At 38.7% G+C, this 20,136-nt stretch overlaps 2 protein-coding genes across 4 annotated transcripts in view; both read right to left on the bottom strand.

Moving 5' to 3' along the window:
* Window positions 1-3,091: 3,091 nt before the first annotated feature.
* LOC149043924 (tyrosine kinase receptor Cad96Ca-like) lies at window positions 3,092-7,383 on the bottom strand. Its single transcript, XM_089209109.1, has 9 exons — window positions 7,358-7,383; window positions 6,227-6,337; window positions 5,929-6,119; window positions 5,655-5,777; window positions 5,336-5,406; window positions 5,092-5,132; window positions 4,809-4,905; window positions 3,957-4,056; window positions 3,092-3,471 (listed from the first exon to the last, which is right to left on the bottom strand). The coding sequence occupies exons 1-9, from the start codon at window positions 7,365-7,367 to the stop codon at window positions 3,406-3,408; spliced, it is 810 nt and encodes a 269-aa protein (XP_089065235.1). The 5' UTR covers window positions 7,368-7,383; the 3' UTR covers window positions 3,092-3,405.
* Window positions 7,384-7,858: 475 nt separating this feature from the next.
* The window catches only part of LOC149043919 (ephrin type-B receptor 1-like), a 92,710-nt gene continuing 80,432 nt past the window's right edge, over window positions 7,859-20,136 (bottom strand). For 2 of the 3 annotated variants that reach the window (XM_089209071.1, XM_089209072.1), the window contains exons 2-7: window positions 17,166-17,242; window positions 15,814-16,474; window positions 12,539-12,636; window positions 12,125-12,189; window positions 11,830-12,029; window positions 10,144-10,701 (exon numbers count right to left, since the gene is read on the bottom strand). In XM_089209071.1, the coding sequence (XP_089065197.1) occupies window positions 10,448-10,701; window positions 11,830-12,029; window positions 12,125-12,189; window positions 12,539-12,636; window positions 15,814-16,474; window positions 17,166-17,242 (1,355 nt within the window). In that variant the 3' untranslated portion in view covers window positions 10,144-10,447. Of the gene's footprint in view, window positions 8,344-10,143; window positions 10,702-11,829; window positions 12,030-12,124; window positions 12,190-12,538; window positions 12,637-15,813; window positions 16,475-17,165; window positions 17,243-20,136 lie in introns of those variants that run through there. The other variant, XM_089209073.1, reaches the window with a different exon arrangement.

The raw sequence follows: 20,136 nt of genomic DNA, 5'->3' as shown, positions 1-20,136 counted from the left end.
TGAGGAACTGGTCCAGAACATGTCCATCTTTAAACAGTTTATAACCCGTAAGGCTTTTAAAATATTTTAAGGTTCCTTCAGAGTACTCGTCAGTCTTTCCCAGAAGATAGTTGCATACATCTGGAGAGGTGAACTCTGGAAATATTGTGAGGTTCCTACTACAGTTCGATTTCAATATGGATGCTGGGTCTGGTAAGACACCCTCGTCTGTGGCAAGTAATTTGGCCATGATAAGATTTTCATTTTCACTTTCCTCTTCAGACACTTTCGCAAGTTTCACTGAATGAGAATTAAACGGTTGCTCAACCAACTCGGCCTTTCTTTTACACTTTCCTTCTCAGGATGTTTGTGGCGGCCGACAAAAGCAAAGCACATTTTCAATGACAATTAGACGCATATTTGCGTTCACAAGGGCTTTTTGTTGGAAAGAAACTTTGTTTTTTTCTTTGTGCCTTCATGGGCCTAAGTTCTTGTGCAATTATTGATTTATCCTGTAATTGTTTTCTGTCTTGCTATGCCAGAGATGAAGGTTTCTCACAGATGTATACAGAGAGCTGAAAACAGCTTTTGTCATGTAGTGTAAAGACCTTTTTCTGGGGTGGGGTGGGGGAAGTTAGTGCCATACATTAATGGCTATTTCCTCAATAAATGTAACTCAACATTATTTCCATTTTTTTTCCTTTTTTGAGTTTTGACTTGTAGTGGGCTGAGCCATTTGCCAAATAGGCTGTCTTCTTATGTTTTATTTTTCTTGGTTAACAAAAGATTCCAGGCTGAGAAAGCTTTTAATTATAAAAAAACCCCAAGTTTTAGGGTGATGGCTATTAACCCATGCAAGAAAACCAATTGCTTATTTTTTTAAATACCAAAAGAAAACAAAAAGTCACTGCCAAAGCTTATTAGCAGATGAACTGTTAATTTTATGGGCTTGTTAGAGTGGCTCTCGTGAACCTGTGAAGTATACTCCAGCATATTTTTTACTATTACCCTCCAATTGATTTGTTTCCATTTGGAGTTAGCAAAGAGAGTATAAAGCTACAGCACAACTTAGATTGAAGTTTGTGATTTCATTCACACTGTTTTGAGAAACCATCCTATTTTCAATATTCTCAATTTGTACTCCTCTCACTTCAAATATATCACTGTTGTGTATACTCTGAAAATAATGCACTCAGCTATCAAGGGACAATACTCCGAGAAGAACACACGTGCCTTGAGGCTGCCCTCAACCATACAAATCTCTAGAGAATATTTTAATTCTTTATTATATAAAACAAATAGATTCCAAGTTGCCGTGTGTCTGTTCAGTAATAGATCACAGATGACGTCAAAAGGTGGTAAGAACATCAGTGCTACACTCGGCTGCGCATCGTGTGCCACTTTTTTGTTCTTACCACATTTTGACGTCATCTGTGATCTATCACTGAACAGACGCACGGCTACTTGAAATCTATTTGTTAAGTGGATGACATGGGGATACAAGAAAGAATACGTGCATAGGCAAATTTTCTAATCTTTCTGCACTTGTTCCTTAACCTTTTCAAACTTCGTATTGGTATTCTGCTTGTTTCACGATCACGTCTACATACACGATGAGATTTGCGTGTATGCTTCTCTCGATTAACATCAGATAGTGCAGTTGATATAGCATGTTTCTCGATGAGAGGTTCCTTCATTAACAAATAGATTCCAAGTTGCCGTGAAAAAAGAAGTGGCATACGAGGCGCAGCCGAGTGTATCACTGATGTTCTTACCACATTTTGACGTCCTCTGTGATCTATTACTGAACAGACGCACGGCAACTTGGAATCTATTTGTTTTATAAAATAAAGAATAAAAAAAAGTTTTAATGATGACGTCATCTATACGTTTGTCCTCCAATAGATCATAAGTGAGAACCAATCAGAAAGCGTGCATAACTGAGCTTATTAGATAAATTGTACTGTATAAAAGGCATTTGTTAGTTTTAATTGGCTTATTTCTTGCATTTGTAGTAAATCGGAAATCTTCTTAGAAAGTAACCCCAAGAATGGAGAGCGCACTAATTTGCGGAATACCTGACACGACAGGAAGCCCGAAAATAAAATTTTACAAAACCTTACAGTTTACACATGACTGAAACTGTTGTTTTGCCTCAAGATTACCTGTTTAAACCTGTTACTTTTTAAATTCTTTTCTCTCGACTGTTTGCGTTTCTTGATTGTCCTCTGGCTTGCGGTACCTCTTGTGTTTCCCTTAAGGTGTCCAGTATAGGGCAGTTTTTGCTATGGAGGCTTCAGGGAAGGTGACGTGTCCAATCCACCTTCAGCATCTCCTCATCAGGGTGGTAACCATTGGTTCAAGTCTACACCGTTCAAAGAGATCTTTATTTAAGATGATATTGGGCCCGAAAAGGCGTAGGCTCTTAGTCTGAAATGTGGAGAGTTTTGATAAATCCTTCTCTGTCAAGCGCCAACGTTCTGAGCCGTACAGGAGGGTTGTCAGGTCGCAACTATGATAAAGTTTCAGCTTAGTGCGAGTACTGTGAATAGACGAGCGCCATACCTTATTCATTATTTTGAGTGAGTTTCTGACCTTGTTAAGACGGCTCTGGATGTCCAGGTCAGTTCTTTTATCTCTTCCGATGATGCTGCCGAGATTGGTGAATATGTCGGTGTAAGGAAGTTCTTCATGATCAATCTGGACTGGGCGTGTGTTGATAGTATTCAGTGCCATAATTTCGATCTTCTTGCTGCTGATGTTGAGGCCAACTGCTTTGCAAAGGTGTAAATCCAGGTCTTTCAAGTAGGAGAAGGGTTTCCATCTTATGCCCCTGAACTGATCCTTAGTGGTGCGTCGCATGATCCAGTCCACAACAAAATTGAAAGGCAATGTAGACATGATACACCCCAGTATGACACCAGTGCGGACTTCGAATAAGACGTCACCTTCACCAACACAGCAGGTAAAGATGTCCGTAGAAGCTTTTAATGATCTCTACAAGGTGGAAAGGTACTCCACATCAAAGATATGTACCCTTAACTAAATAGTGTCACCTTGAAATTTGTGACTTCTACTTCTATTACTGATATATATAAGACATTGACTAATATTTGGTCTTCCTTATTTTTATTGCACCGGAAAAATTTTCGCTTCCAGTTATAAGCAAATTAAGCTTCGCAACACTCGCGTGGACTGTTTTCCATGTAAGGTACTTTGGTGTACAGAATTGTTTGTTTTTTCAAGACTAAAAGTAAAAAAAAATTACATATAAAAATATGCTAAAGCTATACTTTGCCTCACGTCGCTGTTATTTTTTGTTTCTGTACTTGCTTAATTAACACATGAAAGACTAAAACCTCATCCAAAAAAGCATATAATCTCAGATTTATCAATCCATCCTGTGCTCCATGAGGATGCAATCGCTTACTCGGCAAGATCGTCAACATTAACATAGAGTCGATCATCGTAATTTTCTAAATTTATTAGGCCCTGAAAAAAAAAGAAAAAAACAGTCAAGTGTTTAGAGTGTTGCATACTCTCTTAAGCTTGCAATAAAGCTTTTTCTTTTTTTCCTCCCGAAAGAGTGTATTAATGGTGAAATCATATTTAAAAATAGGTGAACTGAACGTTCAAAGGAGCACACTTGTACTACCTGAATACGACTTCCTATTTACGTTAGGTTTTCGCCGATGGACTAAGAGAATTTCATGAAATACACAATCAATCCCATTTCCGTGTCTTCAAAACAACTTTAGAACTAATGTAAGAACAATCGATGGAATTCTGATTTGTCATTTTTACCTCAGAATTTAGTTAAAGTAGCTTCCAAACTCCGGTAATTTTCTAAAGAACTGTGGCAATACACAAGATTTGCCAACTAGAGGTTAACGATACTCTTAATGTGTATCTTGTATGTGCGAGAGCAAACTACGATCAAAGTTTAGAAATTCCCTTTGAAAAATCTACAACTCTACCTTATGGTGGTCTTCCATTTCTTTCAGTGTGTTCCTCATATCCTCAAAAGATGGTCTCAAGGTAGGGTCGTGTTTCCAACAGTTTGTCATTAAGTCATACCTAACAATAACGTCAAGAATATCTCAGCATCTTATTGGTGGCATCAGTAAGGGCGTTATTAGGCCCAAAATGTTGTGATTTTTCCATAAGGTATAGTAGGACCATTTGGTCCTTTTCTTACTAATCACAAAAAAATTGCAATTTCCTTTATTGTGATTGGTTTTATAAACTCCTATTTTTTTTTCATTTATTCATTTGCAAAGTAGTTATCGGAAATTATGTTATCTTAAAACTTTCATCGGACATTCAAAGTTGTATTTTAAAATCAACCAATCACAAACTTGGTTTCAATCACCATAGAAACAATGTACAGACTCCTAAACTAGGGCTTTCTCCCAAATGGCGAATGTTTATGTTTGAATTGTACACAATTTCGGAGCGACATTAAATAATTTACGCCTCCTTTGTCAGTTTTTTAATTCAGAAATTGTAATTTTTATGATCAATTGATAATAAGACTTCGTGTCGTCCAATTCAGTCTATAATCATATCCGTAGTAGAGGAATTGGACTCCCGCTATTACACGCAAGAATACAGACTGATTCGAATCCACACGGTCCCTTTACCATTACTAATCACAAGATACAAACTCGTATTATTCCAACATTTCCCGTTGGTAGACTGGCTCAACAAGTAAAGCCAGTTAAATTTTGACTACAGCCAAAAATTCTCAAGACCCTTATTTCAAAAAACTATTTTAAGAGAAAAGGTGTCGTAAGAGAAGCAACAACAAGGACAAACTTTTTTCATACAACTTATTATCCACGTGTTGTGGTCGAGGCATTCTATATCCCGCTTCTAGCGATGTTAAAATTTGTCTTCCATCCATCTTTGGATACGGCGAGCCACCTGAAATAGAGAAGCTACTTAAAATACACCTTACAAAAATGTTCCAACATTTGTAAATATAGCTTTACATTAAACATCCCGCACCATTGCTCATCTTTTTCCCAGCTTAGCCTACCGACTTCTTGGCGGGTCAACACGAGTTTTAAGGCTAAAATTAGTGGTCTGTTCATCAGTTCTTTAACTTACCAATCGTGAAAATCTCATAGAGGAGAACTCCGTAGCTCCACCTGTAGAACAAACGGCATAAATTTAGAGAAATAATCGTTCTTGTCTTTGAAAACAATTTTAACATCTTCTGTAAGCCGTTGTGGGAAGCGCACTCATATGAGCTGACCCCGGGCCGGTACTTACGGAAGAAAGCCATTAATTTTTCTCAGAGGCTATTCCCATTAAACTTAAAAAATAATGTTAATGTGGTCCTTGTACTCACACGTCACTTTTGGTAGAATATTTCCCGTAAAGCAGCGCCTCAAAAGCTGTCCACTTCAGAGGGATACGTCCCTTGATGAAAAGCATATTGAATTGATCGGCAAAAGTGCAGAAAAGAGCAAGAATGAAAGTCATAACTTTGCGTGTAGTAGATCTAGACTGATCACACATCCCTACCTTGGTTGACAAATTCTAGCGGTAATATGATATGTTGGAGAACAGCAAACAGAGCCAGTGATTAACTGAAAATCTAAAACTACAGACAAACACTCTCCCTGGCTAATTTCGACACCAACTTTTGGCTCAAAATAGTTAAGTACCTTTGACCTCGTTTGATAAATGTTATCATCTAGGACATCTCTGGCCATACCAAAGTCTGTCACTTTACACGTTTCCCCCGCTCCAACGAACACATTACGAGCTGCAAGGTCTCGATGGATAATCTGCGACAAATAAAATCAAATCTTTAATGTTGAAACGAATTAAGGGGGATCCAGAAGAATTTAATGAAAAGAAAAAAGTCGGGACCAATGTCCGATTTCAGCAACATGTGTCAAAGTAACATTTCAGTAAGTAGATAACGTTCCTGCTTACTGGTATCGATGACAAATACGACATTCCATCGGCAACTTGCCACGCAAACTTCATAAGCTGCTCTGACGTCAGATTTGTTTGTGGTTTGATATCCGGGTCTTCGAAGTAAGTATCATTCAATCCACGGCTATTTCTGAGGTATCCCAATAAATCTCCATAGGGAATGTATTCAATCAACACCATCAATGGCTCTGTAGAGCATGAGAAACATGAAATATGTTTATACTATGCAAGAGATCTGCTGGAAAATGATGAAAATAATTGTTTGGGCTTTTAAAGTATATTTTTCCACATTTACCAGATTTCGTGACACATCCCAGAAGTTCAGTGACATGAGGATGAGCATCGAGTTCCTTCATCAATCGAAGTTCGGACATCAAGTCCTTCCTGTCCGACTCAGAAGCGTCATCTGCAAGACGATCACCCAACAGCTGTTACCTTTACAAACAACAGCAGTAGCTGAACTCAAGAGGATGTCAGTTGACGTTCTCTTGCTGAATCGAATTAAGTTGCAAATTTCCCTTCTGACTCTGAGCTCTGTTTTGCTTGGTGATTGAACATCTTATTCAAAATCATAAGGTCGTGAAATAGGCATAATGTTATGAAATATCTTAAACAAGTTTATCTTTGGGGCTCACGTGTAAAGCTCAATAAGACCGACCTAATTGAGACCATAACACTTCGTTTACACTCTACAAGTAAATATAATTTTAAACACAGTTCTCAGTCGACATATACAATGACAAAACCCTTCATTCCACTGCTGTACCAGTATGACCATGCTTTAACGATACTTAATTTAATAAAAATAAGACTTCTGCAAAGCAATTGCTGAGCGGCATACTCTCAGCAGAAACATGGATTTTTCTTTTCCCACTGACGTTTCATGTCGAAAGGGACGACCCTTATGTCAATTTGAATTCGGAAAAAGCAGTTTTTGAGGTTTGCTACTTGACAATAATTTATTTTTTTACTAAAAAACGTTTGTGTCGATAAGTTCTTGCGGAAAAAAAGTAGTTCTTCCGATTAACTTGGAGGAAAATTTTACGACTTCTGATATCAGAGGGTGCTGAACCAGCTGACAACGAACGTTCAAGTTTCATGTTGAGGCCACGTGAGACGCTTGTCGTGTTTCGAGTACACAGGACTGGTCAACTCATTCATGGTTAATACCTGGTTTCAAATTGTCTCACGACCCTGATCTATTAACTGAGGTCACGTTTAGCTGAATACTGATTGAAGAATAGATATACTAAACGAACCTTCCCCTCCATATTTAGGGAGAGAGACTGGGCTTGCTTTACTACCGTCAGGATCGAGAAAAAGGCGGAATTTTTTGATGCTACCTGCTTGAGGTTACGTCTTTCGAGGGGAGTGTTAACTTCGAAATTTCACCGAAACACATCTAATTATTTGAAGTACTTGATACCTTTCAACATCTTAACAACCACAAACCGCCGCCTGGTTAGCTCAGTTGGTAGAGCGCCAGTCTGTTGTGCGGGAGGTCGAGGGTTCGAGCCCCAGACCGGACCAACACTCAGGGTCTTAAAATAACTGAGGAGAATGTGCTGCCTTTGTAATTGTACCAGCAAATGGTTAGACATTCAAGTCTTCTCGGATAAGGACTATAAACCGTAGGCCCCGTCTCCTGCATCTTCTGTGTTACATGGTCAGCAGGGGACGTTAAAGAACCCACACACTTGTCGAAAAGAGTAGGGGGCGTAGTTCCCGCTGTGGTGGTCTATCTGTTGTTTCATTGTACATTTCATGCATGGGCTGGGTGGGTGAGTGAGATCAAATATGGACTGATAGCGGCAGCCAGAGGCGCCTTTACAAGCTGACGTTCGATCTTACTCAATTAGAATTGTAAACCGCCTTGAGACAGTATGTGATATGTGCGGTATATAAATACACATTCATTCATTCAAGCGTCTTCTTTGGTCTCCCCTGGAGGCCTATGACTGTTGCCCTGGCAACCAGACTAAAAGCCCCTTCACCAACGACCTTTTCTATCGTCACAAGCTCTGCGGGAATCTCCCAACAGCGTGGTGATGAATATAGGGAGGCGTATTCAGTGCCAGACTGGCCCAGTTGTGGACAGGTCGCCCGCCCTGCATCTGTCATGGAAGGTGACCGATTCCGCTCATCCAATGCCAGATACTGCTGGCTTTGAGAAGCTTCCGCTATTTCAAGTCCAGTCTTTTGAGTTTGACCAACGACTTTTTCTATAGTCACGAGCTCTGAAGGAATCTTCGAAAAACGTGGTGATGGATATAGAGAGGTGTTTTCAGTGATAGACTGGCCTGGTTGTGAACAGTTCGCCAACCCTGAATCTGTCATGGAAGGTGACCGATTCCGCTCATCCAATGCCAAGCACTTCTGGCTTTGAGAAGCTTCCGCCATTTCAAGTTCAGTCTTTTGAGTTTGAAAAAATAAACGCAATCATTAACTAGAGCTACAGCGGAAAGTCTCAAATCTTCCATTTTTTTTCATTTCGTTGTTCTTGTATACAGTTTTCATGCGAAAATGTTGCATAACATTATAACTATAATTCCACTTTCTTTTAGCGTATTATCCGGAAATTTATAACCACTTAAGACCATTTCTTCCCTTTTTTTATAGAAGCTATTACTAAGAGGCGTGCAGAGTTAATAATAAAAAAAAAGAATATATGCTAGCTCGTATCAAATTTTTAATTTTTTTTCAGCTTTTTCCCAGCGGAATTTCATAACTACTTATGACACTATTTTCCATTCTTTGGAGTTATTACTAAAAGTGCGCCAGTTGAAAATTTAAGAAATAGAGAAAAGGTGCTTGCACGCATAAACTTTAATTTTTATTCGGCTGTTTCCTACAGATTACACTAATGATTGTTCAGATTTGCGGGGTGTTGAGCTTCGTCTCTGCCATCAGTTGTGCAATGTACCTTAGAGGCATCTTAAAAGAATATTAATGCCATTATGGCTTCGCAGAGGGAGGGTGGTACAGATGTGAACAAGGAATAACTGAAGACTAAAAGACAAACCGTCGCTGGTTATAAATAATTTCATCAAATGCAAACGACAAATTATAATTAATCAACTTACGGCTTGAGATCGTGACCGAAGTCTGCGCTTGAAAATGCTGCCTAGCCGGTGAGGCAACGTATATTTGTGAAAAAATTTGCAACGAAACTAGGAATGCACTCTGCGATCCATAAAAGGGTTACTATGCCCATTGGCAGGGGTAAGAAAATCCGGACTGCGCTAAGAACCAATCACATTGAAGGATTCGTTACCGTGCCCTCTTGGAAAAAACAACGATATACTGTATTGTACCAGAAAAAGGTTAAAAGTTAAAATATTCAAGCGACTTACAACGACTTGTCCTATTTCTTCAGTTGTTTTTCTGTTTTTCCTAAAAGTTAAAGAAGAATATCTTATTTTCTCTCTAATCCAAATTCTATCGGATGAAACACGTTGACAATTTTTTCGGCTGGAAAGCACACCTCTGGGTACTCCATGAGTATTAGTTATGAAATGATTAGTTACAGCATGTCACATTTTGCGCTACTGTATTGGCGCAAAAAAGGTATCATAAACATTAGGAGCTAGGTATCTGCGCCTTTCCTTTGATGGACAAACTCTAAGAAAAGATAATTACGTCTGGATAGCCCACACTCGTGAGCAGTTTTAAAGTCATCACGTTAAGGATGCTTTGTGAAACTGACTTTAGATGACACTCTTGCTCTGAGCATAATTATCATAATCCATGCTAACATTAGGCAAGTTCACAGTTGTACACAGTTTGCAACAAAACATGAAATTCGACGATAATTCATCGTTCTAGAAATCTCACCTTTCTCTTTTTCCTGATTCCAAAACAGAAAAAAAAACAGAAAGAAAGTATAAAAAAAAATGAAAAACCAGCTCGAAAAGTATGTAAAGAGAAAGTAATAAATAGTACAAAGGAAATGCAGAATGATGTCTTCTGACATTTATCACATGGAAAATTTCAGCAGAAAGCGGTCATTAAGTCTAGGGCTATAATTGAATTATTAAAATGATAGAGACTCGATCAAATGAGGGCATATAATCACGGTCGTGAATATTTGGATATGTCTGTATCTCATGAACGCAACAGATCACACAGGAGATCTGCCGTGTTCACCTAACCTCACCCAAGCACTCAGAGGCTTTAAGACTCGGGTTTGCCTACCACGTTACTGTTGTTGAATTTTTTTTTTCCAGTTTGTGAATCTCGAATCACATCTTTTGGTATTCACGTTCGGTCCGCGTGATTTCGCAATATCAGCCAATCCAGCTTCCACAGACTTAGACCCTGACAATGAAAATTGACGCGGACACTTTTACGTACTTTTGTTTTCAGTGTTTTCCGCAGTTGTATCGAGTTGCTTTTTTTTCAGGAATTTCAGGTTTTTTAAATTTAATAAGTTTGTAATCGATCTAATAATTTCGTTACATTTTTTATTACGGAGTTAGACAAACACATCTTTTTACCTCTTAAAAACAGGGATTTGTTAGAACTGTTTCGAAATCTCCAAACTTGCCTTGTTTTTAAATGAGGCTACAAACAACACAAACTTCTTAGTTGCCTGATACCACGCAATTTTTCTTGTGTTCCAAAGCAGGCATTTTAAAATACTACTCTTACCATTTGAGTTCTTGCTGTTACGCTTTCTTAACTTCCTTGCGAAAAAGACGAATATTCCTGCAGCAACCGCCAGTGCTGCAATTGATCCAACCACCACACCAACAGTAATCCCTAGGGCACCTTGAAAAAACAAGACAAACAACATATGAATATATGCCTCCACAAACAATATGTTTGCAATTCTCCACTTAGCCAGTTTAGTCTTAATGCCTTTCTCTACGCATACAAGTTTTTATCTAACTCGCGTAAAATTACTTAAAAGCCTAATAAAATGTAATGTTGATACCTACAGGAAGAAGTCCAACTAAGTATGAGAACTAGATTACAGTTATTCCACCAGTACCCTTCCCTTACTTATTCTTTATGACGTTTAAAAAATAATTGGAATTACGAGCCAGCAAAATGAAATTTCTTAGGTTTACACTGAACTACAGTCGATGGGAGCATTTTTCATTACTTTTCGTGGTTACTTTACAATTATTGAGGAAGTCTTTATGGAGTACATACGTGTACGTACGAGCACCTTATCAATCATTTCTCAATCATATCAGTGCCGAATTTTTTGTGAGAACTAAAAATAAAGTAAATGAATGTTGGATCCTGATTTCAAATGCTTTGCTTTCTTTCCTAGTTTGTTGCTCTTGTGATATAAGTTTTTTTTTGTATTCTGCCAAAATAAGAGCAACGTTTCATTACTTTACAAAATTCATGTAAGGGTCTGAATAAAGAACCGAGACAAGCAGGAATCAATGCTAACCACATCGGGCAGAAGGCTTATCGTTCTCGCGACATTTGCTTGCGGTATCAAAAAAATATCATAGATATGTAAAAGTACCGCTGAAAAATACACGAGTTGGTTTTTTATTGGATGAGATCTTGTGCCCTAGCTCATTAGCTGGTGGAGTTAAGAAAGAAAGGCCTTGCAAGCTATTGTTTGCGTCATTGTTCTGTTTGTTTGTTATTTCATACTTCACCTATCCTATCACCCTACAGCCCTTATCTTTTGCGGTGTCATGCAGAATGAGACACTAGACTACATGCGTATGATGTTTTAACAAATCAATGCAAGAAAGTACGCTAACGTGGATACCATTTACATAGGAAGAATGTTCCAAATGCTGAATATACTCGTAATTAAATCCCACTCCAATTAACCACTTCACTGAAGAACATATGAGGGATAAACAATCCTGTGAAATCTTGCTACTAATCAACTACAGTGTATGTATCAAAAGACTTAAAACTTACTGTCAGCAGTTAGCGTTACTGTGCCTGCTTCTGTAGTTCCAGTGTCGAAATCAGCTTGCGATCTTGTCCTTTTTGTTGCACTCACATTGAAGCCTCCAAGCTTTCCATCTTTGGCAGCATTACGAAGTACTGCAATAACATCTTGCTCTTTTGTTTTGGAATTAAATTTAAGTGCTAGGTTAACAGTTGTTCTTCCACACCTTAATTAAGAGAAAATATGAGGGTTAAAATAAAGAAGAGTACCTTAGAATCCAGAAAATTATAATTCATTTGCTAATCCAGGCAGTTTACAAACCTAATGCCACTTTTCAACTGCACACTTCTGAGACCTGCAAATCTCCCAGGAAAAGTCTCTTCCATCTGTTGATGGAAACAACAGCAAACTGAACATGAAATCGAAAAGCACCTTTAAAGATCACCACACAATCAGGTAAACATATCAATGTTTACAGAATAAAAATGATGGTTTTTTTTCAATTTGTAATTAATAACGTCTTTCAAACACCACATCAGAGCATGCATCCGAAAGCACCGCACAGACTCACTCGGAATGTTTGAGTTTATTCAAATAAGTTTCTTTTTCAATTGTCAGTTAACTGCAATTGAAAAACAACCGAAGCTATAATTGCAATTGCATGGATTTGCATGTAATATACCGCAACTGCAGAAATATTAGTAATTTAGCTAGATAAAACAAAAAAATGGTTACCACTTTTTTTAGCCTCGTCACTAATGAGGATTGGTTGAATTTTCCATTAGTACAACCTTCATTGGTAAAGACCATGGTTATGTTTATTACTGGAACGACTGGATGTAAAGTAAAAAACATTGCAATTACAATGATAGACAAATGAACGTAGACTTGTTGATATTTTGATAACTTCTTTGCATATCATGATCAATATTTCTTTCCAGCATATAAGCAAATACCATTATCTAAAATGTAAACAGGGACCAAGGGGTGACCGCTTTCACGAAGTGGTTCGAAAATCTAACAGGTTATCCATTAAAAGTTTCAAGTGATTATGGTCTCAGTATGTTGGAATTGGTATCAAGAGTAGCATGCCATTTCAGTTTTCAATAAGCTTTTACATAATTTTCATAATTTCCTGACAAGAGAGGTCTTTTGGTTAGTTAATTTCTTTCTGGCATTTACACGCATGATACATGTAGGTAAGTTTATCATAATAACAGTTATTATGTCGCTGGCAGAGCCCGTGGGCAATAAAAAGCGAATCCCGTTTTCTCATTAGCTACCCGAACGGGCTCAGGATTAACCGCTTTTTTTGCTTCAGCACAAGAAAAGGAAGGGCGTGAAGCAGATATTCTTGGACAATGTTGGCGATGAAGTCGTAAAATGCGGCTGAAGGGAGTCAAAACTCGGTCCACGATAACGCGAAATTGAACACGGCCAATATGATAACCTTGGCACTATTCATCGCCAGAGGCTTGGTTACCAAGACAACTCTTTTTGTCTTCACTCCTAATGACTCTCAGTTCACAGTTCACACTGTCTACCATCTCCACTCGATTCGAAGGCTGAGGAGAGAAAATATGTTTCTAATGTCCTAAAGGCAAATGGCTATACCAAAACTTTTCTCCGTAACTGCTAAATGCCAGTTACAACTAGCAGCACTCCTGACTGAGAGCTTTTTGCGTTAAATGAAAGTGAAATCTCGGAACAAACGAGCCGGCAAATAACAACAGGAGAACTAAATAAAGATTAAAAACATGTCGAGCGCCGTAATTTACATTATGATAACGTGAGCAGAGACGAAAATCCTCAAAGAGAAAACAATATGGACAATCCGAGTTTTTAAGGTTTTCACGCTCAGTTAGATTGCAAGCTCGGCCGCACTTTGAGTGAACAACTAAGAGCTTGCTCTGATATCCTTTCCGATGGTTTGAGTGGAAGGCCACACCACTCACAGCAGGCAAGTGTTACGGCACTGTCATCCCAATAAATCTCTATGCTCTTGTGAGTTCGGCTGTTTTTCATTCATAAAACACACGCCTTGCACTTTTTTTTATGAGCCACAATTCGGCCGGATTTCAGTGAACATTTCACTTCCAGATTCTGTATTAGAGACTAGAAAAACTTTAGGCAAACGTGTTCAGTTCGACCTGCCGAACTATGTCAATTGTAAATTATTGCAGATTGTGAACTTCGATGGGTTGTGGACTAAAGTGAAATTTCGGAACATGCGAGCCGGCATGTACCCACAGAAGAACCAAACAAAGATTTGAAAACATGCAAGGTGCCGTAATTCACGTTATTAAAACGTAGGCAGAGACGAAAACCCTCAAAGGAAAAACAAAATAGACAGTCCGAGTTTTAAAGATTTTCACGCCCAGTTAGATTGCAAGCTTACGTACGGTAATAAATATCAAACACAGCTAACACTCGTGTAGTATATAAAGTTTTGTGTTCAAAAACAAAACAGAAAAAAACAGAAATTATGAAAAATATAACCAAACTGGCATAACTGTTTAAATTCATACTAATCATGACAGTGTCAGAGCGAATATGATCATGGTGAGGTCCATCGCGGCTCGCTCGTCATGGTGACCTCCGGTCATCGCAGTGAAGCAAGCCTCAGAAACTACATAGGCCGCATAGAAAAAATAAGAGCTTGCTCTGATATCCTTTCAAATGCGTTGAGTGGAAAGTCACATCAGTCATTGGGCCGAGTTTTGCGGTGCTGTCATCCCAAGCGATCTTCATGTTCCGGTGAATTCGGCTGTCGTTCATTCGTAAAACACTCGCCTTGAACAGTTTATTTTCTACCTTGTCATGTGAAAAACCTCGCGTGTTTTTATGAGCCTTAATTTGGCTGAAATTCACTGAACATTTCACTTTAAGATTCTGTATTAGAGACTAAAAAACTTCAGGCAAAAGTGTTAAATTCGACCAGCCCAACTATTTCAGTTTGTAAACTATCGCAGAATGTGAACTTTGATGGTTTTTGAACGTTGGTAGTTTGACACTTTTGACAGCTTTAGTCTTGTATAGCCAATCAGATTATTTGAACCATTCTAACAGAGATTTTGATCGGCTTATTGTAGCGTACTTTGTGAGAGTATAGAGCACGCTGGCGGAAAGAAAGTTTGTTTTGAAAATTGAAAGTAATGCGTAGGGAATTTAACGGATTCTTTATTATAAAACAAATAGAGAAGCCTTGACTGTGCTCTGTTCTGTTGTAAAGCACTTAGGAGGCGCTTAGCGCACTCAAGAAGTGGGGAGAAACACCCGTCTAGGTACGTTTCTCCCCACACTTCTTTCGTGCTTCAGCCGCCTCCTGCGTGCTTAACAACGGGACAGAGCACAGTCAAAGCTTCCCTATTCGTTAATCATTCAGGTTTTTTTTTTTTATGTAACCCCTAACCTGCGGTTCTCAGACCTAAATCTCTAAGACCTGAAAGACCCTAAAATACTCTTACTCTTGCATATCTAAAAAAAGAAATGAAGAATAAACCAATACAAAGTAACAGATTGGAGGTGCAGGGTTTAAGAATTAGAAGATCTGTATTTTTTATGAATTCGACGATTTGTATTTTTCTTCGTAGACCATGTCGAAATTTAACGTGTCTGCTCTAAAAATAAATCGATTCGGTGACGATTTGTGATCAGAGAATTTGAACGTAACGGGCCAAGAGATAAATACATCCATCTGCGAAAAATACGAAGACGAAGCAAAACGAAAAGGTACTTAGCCAAAAGGGGTTCTTTCTTCTTATGTCTTCGCTTTCGGGTCATACATCCTCAGCCATTTATCTACGTCCACCGATTGACTTATGTGAACATACGAAGTATGGCTACACAGTCCAATTTCATGAAAGTTATGCATCGAACCTTTAATAAGCTTCCTATCAAATATGAACAAACGGGGTTGTAATTTAGATATTTAACCATTTAAATGATTAAATATTTACTTTGGACTTAAAGCTTCTGAGGCAAAGCCAGGTTTTAAGTGCACCACTAACCTTTGCATGTGAAAGAGTCTGAAGATCCATGCGTTAACTCATAACCATTACTGCAAAGGCAGGCTGAGTTATCTGTTATTTTCCACTCCCCATTACTAAGGCACACGCCAAATAACGTTTTGTTGTTTTTCTTAATCGCGTTAGGATCTGTACATTCTCCTTCTTGTTTGGTTAGATTGATATCATTTGCTGGGGCAAGTGTTCTTGGAAATCTAACCAACTTGGAAGGGACCGTTTCAGAGCAGAAACGATATCTTAAAACAAACCTTATTATTGTCAAGCAGGTTCCTTGGTCTAATAATGCTAAATAAATTCCCTTCGCTTTTGTTATTATTGACCCATCAAATGTGTCTGTTGTGCGCTCCCCAGGCATAGGAAGAATTTTTGGAGCTATCACAGTTTCTTTGAGGAAATTTAGTTTTTTTGGGTCTGGATTATATTTGAAATCAGTATGATAAGAATACAGGGAGAAGTTTGTTCTGCAGAATGGCCCCACGTTACTTGAGGGGCAGTTACGGAGGATGTAGGTCACTTCAATATCGAGTCGTGTAGCATCCTTGATGTTAATAAAGTCTGTTATTAACCAGTTCTCTGGTACCTCATATTTGTTAGAAGCATCACAGACTGAGTAATATGGCGATACATTTGAAGGATGTGTCCACTGCAAGAGAATAAAAAAAATTTTTTGATCAATCATGAAGTAGTAAAATGTTTACTCCAAAAGAGATGGTCTATGCAAAACATGCATGTACTGAAGGTACGCTTTACTAGGAATATTTGCACATATACTAGGCAACTATGGAGCATTATGAGATGGGCTAATACTTTAACTGTGTTCAACATCAGTAATTCTAGAATAACAAAATCTAATTATCTAATAACATACTTTAACTGTTTTCAACGCAAATCAAGAATTCTACAATAATCCAATCTACTTCAAATGCAGCGAATGTGCTTGTTCATGCAATATTTACCACATAAGATATGCCTTATCTTAACAAGAATACAGTACATGCCTGGACCAGATCGTGGGAAATTGTCCTTGGTTTGAGTAACGAAGAGAGATGCAAAAGTTTTAGATCACTTACTGTTCATGAACTGTGTATGCGCTAGTCTCTCTGGGCTTATGTTTTCTCCCTAAAGATCTTCCTACCCACATTAACTTGGATTTCAAACGCCCATGGCTTGCTTCCTTTGCCAGTTTTTTTTAACTACTACCTTGATTTCCTTGATAAGTGGGAATTACTGTTACAAAACATGTATACATGTACCTAATAGTGATAAAGTTAATGTTTAATAGTACACGGAAGAGAAGTTTTTATGACATGGGTTACTAAAATCAAGTAACTCACCCCTCTTCCTTCTGTACTTTCGTGTACGATATACCAGTACCAAGGAACTGGTTCAGCTGGTCTCTCAATAAGAGTTTCTGCAGAGGAATGTTATAAACTATTTTACAATAAAGTTCTGATATAGTGTGCGCTGTCATTGCTTGAAATAGCGTGCTTTATCAGAGTAAAAAAAAAAACGGAGCTGAGCTAATGCTTTCACGCCATCTGCCAATCTCTAAAATATCCATTCATCGGCCAGGACTCCTCTCTAGCTTCTTTTCGTTAATTGAAAGTAAAAATTTCGGATAAGCGAGCCAGCAAGTAGCAACAGAAAAACCAAACAAAGATTTGAAAACGTGCCAAACCCCGTAATCTATGTTCTTATAACGTGAACAAAGACGAAAATCCTGAAAGAGAAATGGATAGTCCGTGGAAAGTTTGTGGAAAGATGAAAACGTCTGAACTTTTCAAATGAAAAAGGGAAAGTCCTCTTACATTTTCTCATCAGCAAATTGCTATTTTTAAAGCACTCTCGTGAGGTTACAATTAATGCGAGACCCCGGTAGAGGACAATTATGAAACGTGAATATCAAAGGAGAATTTAAAACAAAAAAACAGGCTAACACGAGTTGAAAGTTATTTTTCTTTTTAACTTTCTACGCTTATCAAAGGAGGAGGAAACGGTAGAGAAAAAACAATGGAGCAAGCAGTCAAACCTGGCAACTTCAAGAGAAGATATAAGAGAGACCCATTCGAGTTTGGCGTATTGTTTTACTGAATTACTGTTCTTATCGACCTGTGTTGTCTCACCTCAATGTCGTTTACCCCGTGTTCTTCAAGTTTGGCTCATTCTCCCAAACCGAAAATGTTAGTGACGCTCAATAGAATATAATTCCAACTGATACTGGCTTCATACACTACATCTGAAGAAGATCTTCAGATGTAGTATATCTTCGAAAATCCGTTCAAAACGTCAGGAACACCGACGGCAGTCCTCAGCTGCTTGAGAATACAGCTGATTAGCATGCGTTTATCAGACCTTGTCAACATCCTCCTCTCCCCTGACTAGCATGCGTGTACCAGACCTTGTCAACCCCCTCCCCATCCCCTTACTACTCCCCCGGACTGGTCCGGAAATGAACTATACGACAACGAGTGCTGAATAGTTTTATTAAGGTGATGGGCTGGTAAATAAACTAACAAGAGCCCCGCTTTAACGCTTGGCTGAATGTATATATTACTTGACCGGAATTGTATTTCTGTTTGACATAAATCACTTAGCGGAAATCCAGTTGAAGTTGTTTTGAAGCTCAACACATAACAGCCTAAAGATATGTGGTCTGTATCCGGACATATGAATCATGAGAAGTAGAGATAGGTCATTCACGTTGATCCTTCGACCTCATTAAACTCCAAATTCGCATGATATTTAAATTCCCCGAATCTATGCTGAGAAAGGTTGAAGTATCAGCCGAAACGCCCCTCTTAAAGATCGAGTTTTTCGTCAAAGCCCATTCTCTAGAGTGCACGTGTTAAACTCTCAGCCTCGAGCGAGGTATCAACAGTTATAGCATCGGTTCATGGAAGGCTCTCTACCCTCGCCCTCGAGTCATAAACGGAGAGAAGAAATGTAATCGCCTTCAATAGCATTCTAATTCTTTCATTTAACACGGGTAGCCTAGTTAACGCTCAAAAAGTGTGGCACGGAGAAGTTCGCACTAATGTTAAGTAAGAATTAATTGTCGTAACACCCCGCGGGAGCACAATCGCGCAAAAATATAATCATGTTTTTATGAATTTTGTTTGGCTCCGCAGTTTGAATCGCTTTCGCACCAGAGTCGTGTAGCGCGGCAGAACTTGTCGAACTTAACTGCTTGCTGAACGTAATTAAAAGGTTAACTCTGGGACTGAAACATCTCTCAGTCGTCCAATGCGAACTCTTACCTGTTTCTCCTGAAACTCCGCGCAAAATAGCAATCAGCCAAAGAACTAAAGTAGCACGAGATAACTTCATTATTAAGGATTAAGGAGAAAAGCATAAATTTCATTTTCGATCAATAGCAGATTTTTTTTTTTTTTGGGGGGGGGGGGGAGTAGATGGATTGGTCTGAAACTGAAGCCACAGAACTGGGTGGAGCCAGGCGATGTGTGCACGCTGGTTACTTTGCATCATGGCCGTAAAAGAAAAGTAAAATATTTGCATCCTGTGGCAGTCGAGTGAACATCTTCTGAGGCAGCTAGAATAGCGCGCATACGTGGAATGTAATGAAAATTGACTGTTTGTTGCCGATCCTTCGAAAGTTAAAAAGTGTTGACGGGGCTACGCGACTCCAGACGTTCCTTCGTGACAAATTCATTCCTAGGAGAAACCTGACGAGATTCAGATAGAATCCAAATTGTAGTCTTGCTGAGACACCAGCTGTAAAAATATCAAAGTCAGAAATTACGTTCCTAGACGAAAGATATTCAACTGGGAATCGACCCTCAACGTGTAAGCGCACCACAAAGAGAGAAAGACCTTCTAATACACGAATTTTTATTCGTTTCATCCATCAGGCGCAAATAAAGAATTCGTAAAAGGAGAAGCGCTGCACCTCTTAAAAACGAATTCGTCACTCTCCACCTTTTATAAAAAGTGTATAGAGTTTCAAAGTACGCTTTAAGAATGGAGGATACCCAAATGACGGTTTTGAGGAGTATAACTCAGAAGCCATTTCTGCCGAAGAGACAGGTTAACAGCACAAAGAAATGTTTCTTTTCTCTTGCACAATCTCATCCGGCTTTCCCTTCATAAGGAACATACAGATGAGGAGATATCACCTTAAAACGTACTGCACAAAAGAGAATTATTCGAAAGTTCGGACATGACGCGCGCTGTCATTGATTGAAAGCGCGTGCTCTATCATAAGGTAAAACATAGAGCTGAGCTAAAGCTGTCATGCCACCTGTCAAATTGTTCTACGTCTGACCATTTCCCGGACTTCTCTCAAGC

The sequence above is a fragment of the Pocillopora damicornis genome, chromosome 6, assembly GCF_964200805.1.
Source record: "Pocillopora damicornis chromosome 6, jaPocDami1.2, whole genome shotgun sequence".
Lineage (NCBI taxonomy): Eukaryota > Metazoa > Cnidaria > Anthozoa > Scleractinia > Pocilloporidae > Pocillopora > Pocillopora damicornis.
The sequence above is the reverse complement of the archived record's forward strand: the minus strand, read 5'-3'. Positions and strand labels throughout refer to the sequence as shown.

Excerpts from the sequence above, each read along its gene's own strand:
- LOC149043924 (XM_089209109.1), bottom strand. Across the intron at positions 6,120-6,226 it reads GGGATGTGTCACGAAATCTG|AGCCATTGATGGTGTTGATT; the intron begins GTAAATGTGGAA and ends CATGCTCTACAG. Across the intron at positions 3,472-3,956 it reads AAATGGAAGACCACCATAAG|GGCCTAATAAATTTAGAAAA; the intron begins GTAGAGTTGTAG and ends TTTTTTTTTCAG.